The 3443-nt window shown below is 36.5% G+C and overlaps 1 protein-coding gene across 1 annotated transcript in view; it reads right to left on the minus strand.

Moving 5' to 3' along the window:
* Positions 1–3443, minus strand: part of ADGB (androglobin) — a 203795-nt gene that overhangs the window by 67355 nt on the left and 132997 nt on the right. The window contains exons 21-22 of the mRNA XM_012655518.1: positions 1574–1708; positions 899–1052 (exon numbers count right to left, since the gene is read on the minus strand). Coding sequence (XP_012510972.1) covers positions 899–1052; positions 1574–1708 — 289 coding nt within the window. The remainder of the gene's footprint in view (positions 1–898; positions 1053–1573; positions 1709–3443) is intronic.

The raw sequence follows: 3443 nt of genomic DNA on the forward strand, positions 1-3443 counted from the left end.
AAACGATTTCATCAAGAATGTAATTGCTTTGATTTTTAAAAATTTCATAAAATCTCTAAAACAGTCCAGAAATGTTTTAGGTTTTTTATGGAGATAACACGTTTCTAACTTGTATTTCATTCCTACAAAACCAGTATCCATTAGATAAGTATGTCTTAATTCATTCAAAATAACGTATAGAATCAAAGGTTGAAATGAGCCTCAGAAGTCAAGTACAGACATAACTCAAAGAGAAAAATGAAGTTCAAAGCTATCTAGCTGAAGAATAGAAGATCAGAGCTAAAAGAGGTCTTTTGGTTTCCAGTCCAGGTACACATTATCCTTTGTCATGATTCCCTAAAACATGAGTATGGGATTTAAATAAACAGAGAGACAACATGGTGGATCAGAGTCTATCATTCTGCAGGAGTAACATATCAAGTGCTTCTGGCCCCTGAAGGGATTTATGTAGCCCTAGAAAAGACTATGGGGGTGTGAGGGGGCGGGTGGCTGTGTAATCTCAATTTTCTGAAATACAGTGCAGTAGAATAAAAACCCAGTGTGAAATAGAGACAGTCATTTGGTTCAGAGATAGGACTAAATGAGCTCTTTAGATCCATTTATGTTTTAAGGACTTATATGATTTCAATAATTAGAACTTCTAATGCTTTTTTTTTTTGTCATATTTTCTTTGGGGAGGAGGGGAAAAAAAGAGAGCTGAGAGGTAACGAATACTCTAGCATTCACTTTAAGTATCTCATGTTGTCAAATAAATGGGACTTCTGTAAGGAAAGACCGGGGCCCTTTTCTTGTTAAGTAGATTGAAAACACCTCTGCCCTACCTTCTCCTTACCCCTCTACAAACCGAAGGGTTTTCACTGCCATTCTATTATATGGGGAGAACAAACTTTACACCTACCTTATTCTTGGTATAAAGATAAGGCACCACCTTTTGGAACACCTTTGGCACTTGTTCCATTGTGTCATTATTAACAACATGTAGCATACAGACTGGAAGTGTAGTATATACTTTGGGAAGCAAAATCATATCTTGAGGAACCAAAAATGTTTCTCTGTAATTACAAAAGCATGAACTTTCCCTTGACATGGATCTTAAAGAAAGTCTGAAATTAGGCTTAATGCCAAGAAATTTAAAAAAAAGTCTAAAATTCCAAATAAGTGTAAGGTACACATTATTTTCTTTTAAAAACTACTATTACTATGCTATTTTCATGTAAATGCAAACTCCATTAATAAATTCCATTTTATAAGTAATTTGTGACTTTTACCTAATATGCTGTTGCTTAGAAATAAAAGAATATCTTTCTATACTAAAAGCATATTAATGTGTTATATTATTTTTATCATGCACATAAAAGTTCTAATAATTAACATTCTTTATATTTTGATAAAAGAAACATAAATAAAAATTTATATAATATCTCATTCAAGGATAGCAACTTTGGAAGAATTTTAACTAAATCATGAAAGCAACCTAGAAGCTAAGACTTTCATTATTATCATAAATAAAACTCTACAAATATGAATATTGTGTGCCATTTAAAGACATTGTTTGCCAGTACATAGACTATACCTGAATACTATAAACCAAGTATTTGGTGGCTGATCTTGATAGGTCACAGTATAGTCAGCAAAAGCAATCTTAGTTTCTTCATCTTGATAGCATGGATACGATTCCATAGACTTGCATTTGCTTTTAAACATTAGTCTAGAAATGTCAAAACATATTAAGTATCAATGGCAAAAGCCACTTTTTAAATAAATGGGCAAAAGATAGTATAAAGTATTATAAGACACTGTTTGCTAGATTGAGTTCTTGATCAAAGGGGGGTTGCATGGCCCATGGTACATGGTGCCAAAGCAGGGGAACCCATTCTAGGTCAACCACAAAAGACATCTATCGAAGGTGCTCAAGGTTGCCTGAAGCTCTTAGTCAAAGGAGAGTGTACTTCATGATCAAGGGAGTTATCAAAGTTTATAGCTGAGAAATCAGAACCAAAGCTCAAGCTATAAAGATAAGAAAACTAGAAGCAGGCAAACCAGCAATAAAACTGGAGAGTCACTGAATTGTCTCAAATTGAGGTATAGAGTAGAAATGAGATTGGAGTTTTAAGTTAGGAACAGGTTTGGAAAAATAGATTTAACAAAACTGAGGGCATGAACAAGGGGAAAGGGCTACAGTTTTCCTTCTGCAAGATTTCTGGTGCATGAGGAAGTGGGGCATGCTATGGTTAAAACAATTATGGACTGAGATTTCTCCACGTTTGCCCCCTGGAAGGCTGTGGCATATTCCAGAACATGATGGAAGTGATGGTGTGATGGATCTTCCAGGTCTTATCCCTCCCATTCAGCCAGAAACTGGATCTAGCCTTAGTAACACCAGGAATATAGGGTCCTTTGTACAATGAAGGCATTAACTGGGATGGAAGCCATTATGGCCATAGAGAATGGTTCTCCGCTAGAGGTCTAAACAGAGCTGGAGGTGTTCTTGTGTTCCAGAAGGCAGATGGTTCCACTGATTGTCAGTGGGAAGCCAAGCCATGGAGGTTCTTATGGAGGTTAGAATTCACATGCTCCATTTGATCATTGGTTTTTGTCAGTAAGAGGAAATTAACAGGGTAATGCTTGGAGGGGATCTAAAAGGCCTTTGAAAATGATGACAATAACAAAGAGTAGGGTGACCATATATCCTGGTTTGCCCAGGATAGTCATGGTTTATAGTCCTGGCATAACTATGAATAGTTCTCTATCTTTCCTTGTTAAAGTGTCCCAGTTCCAAGCTAGGAACTATAATGTGTCTTTCAGTGCAGAGAACCACTGTATTGGAGCTGGCCAAATCTATACATCTGCACATGGCTGCGCCAACACAGGAATTAAGCAGATCACAGAGGGAATTGTATGTAATGGTACCTGCCACCATTCTAAAATAAGGGTGGGATTTAAAGTCTTCCCAGATTGTCACTGTTCCCCTCATATATTCTACGCTTTTTTATATATCTCAGGAAATCCTAATAAAAAGAGTGCCATCACAATCCTGATGTACCAAGTCAAATATCTTGAATGACGCAGAGAGATATCCCTGACAGAGATTCAGATTCAGCCTTAATTAAGAATTACTTTTAATTTAGTCAAATTTAGTCTAATCTGTGTAATAGGGGAGTTCACTTTCTATTAACAGCACATCATCTTCATGAAAATTAGGTATAGAATTTGACCCAGAGATCATCCCATGGTAGGCCCTACCATGCTTCTAAATGCAGAAGCAAGTTGGAAAAGAGCGTTTGTGCTCTCTGTGTACATCCATACAATTAGAATTTTAGGCAAAAGTGTATTCCTTTTAGAAAATAGGCGTTCTGGAGCAAAAGTTAATCGAGTTGGAGTTATCAGGCAATAACAGCATCTGTGGGCCAGGATTAGGATGAAGTGAGCAAGGCATTCACTAT

The sequence above is a fragment of the Propithecus coquereli genome, unplaced genomic scaffold (assembly GCF_000956105.1).
Source record: "Propithecus coquereli isolate 6110/MARCELLA unplaced genomic scaffold, Pcoq_1.0 Scaffold48, whole genome shotgun sequence".
Taxonomy (NCBI): Eukaryota; Metazoa; Chordata; class Mammalia; order Primates; family Indriidae; genus Propithecus; species Propithecus coquereli.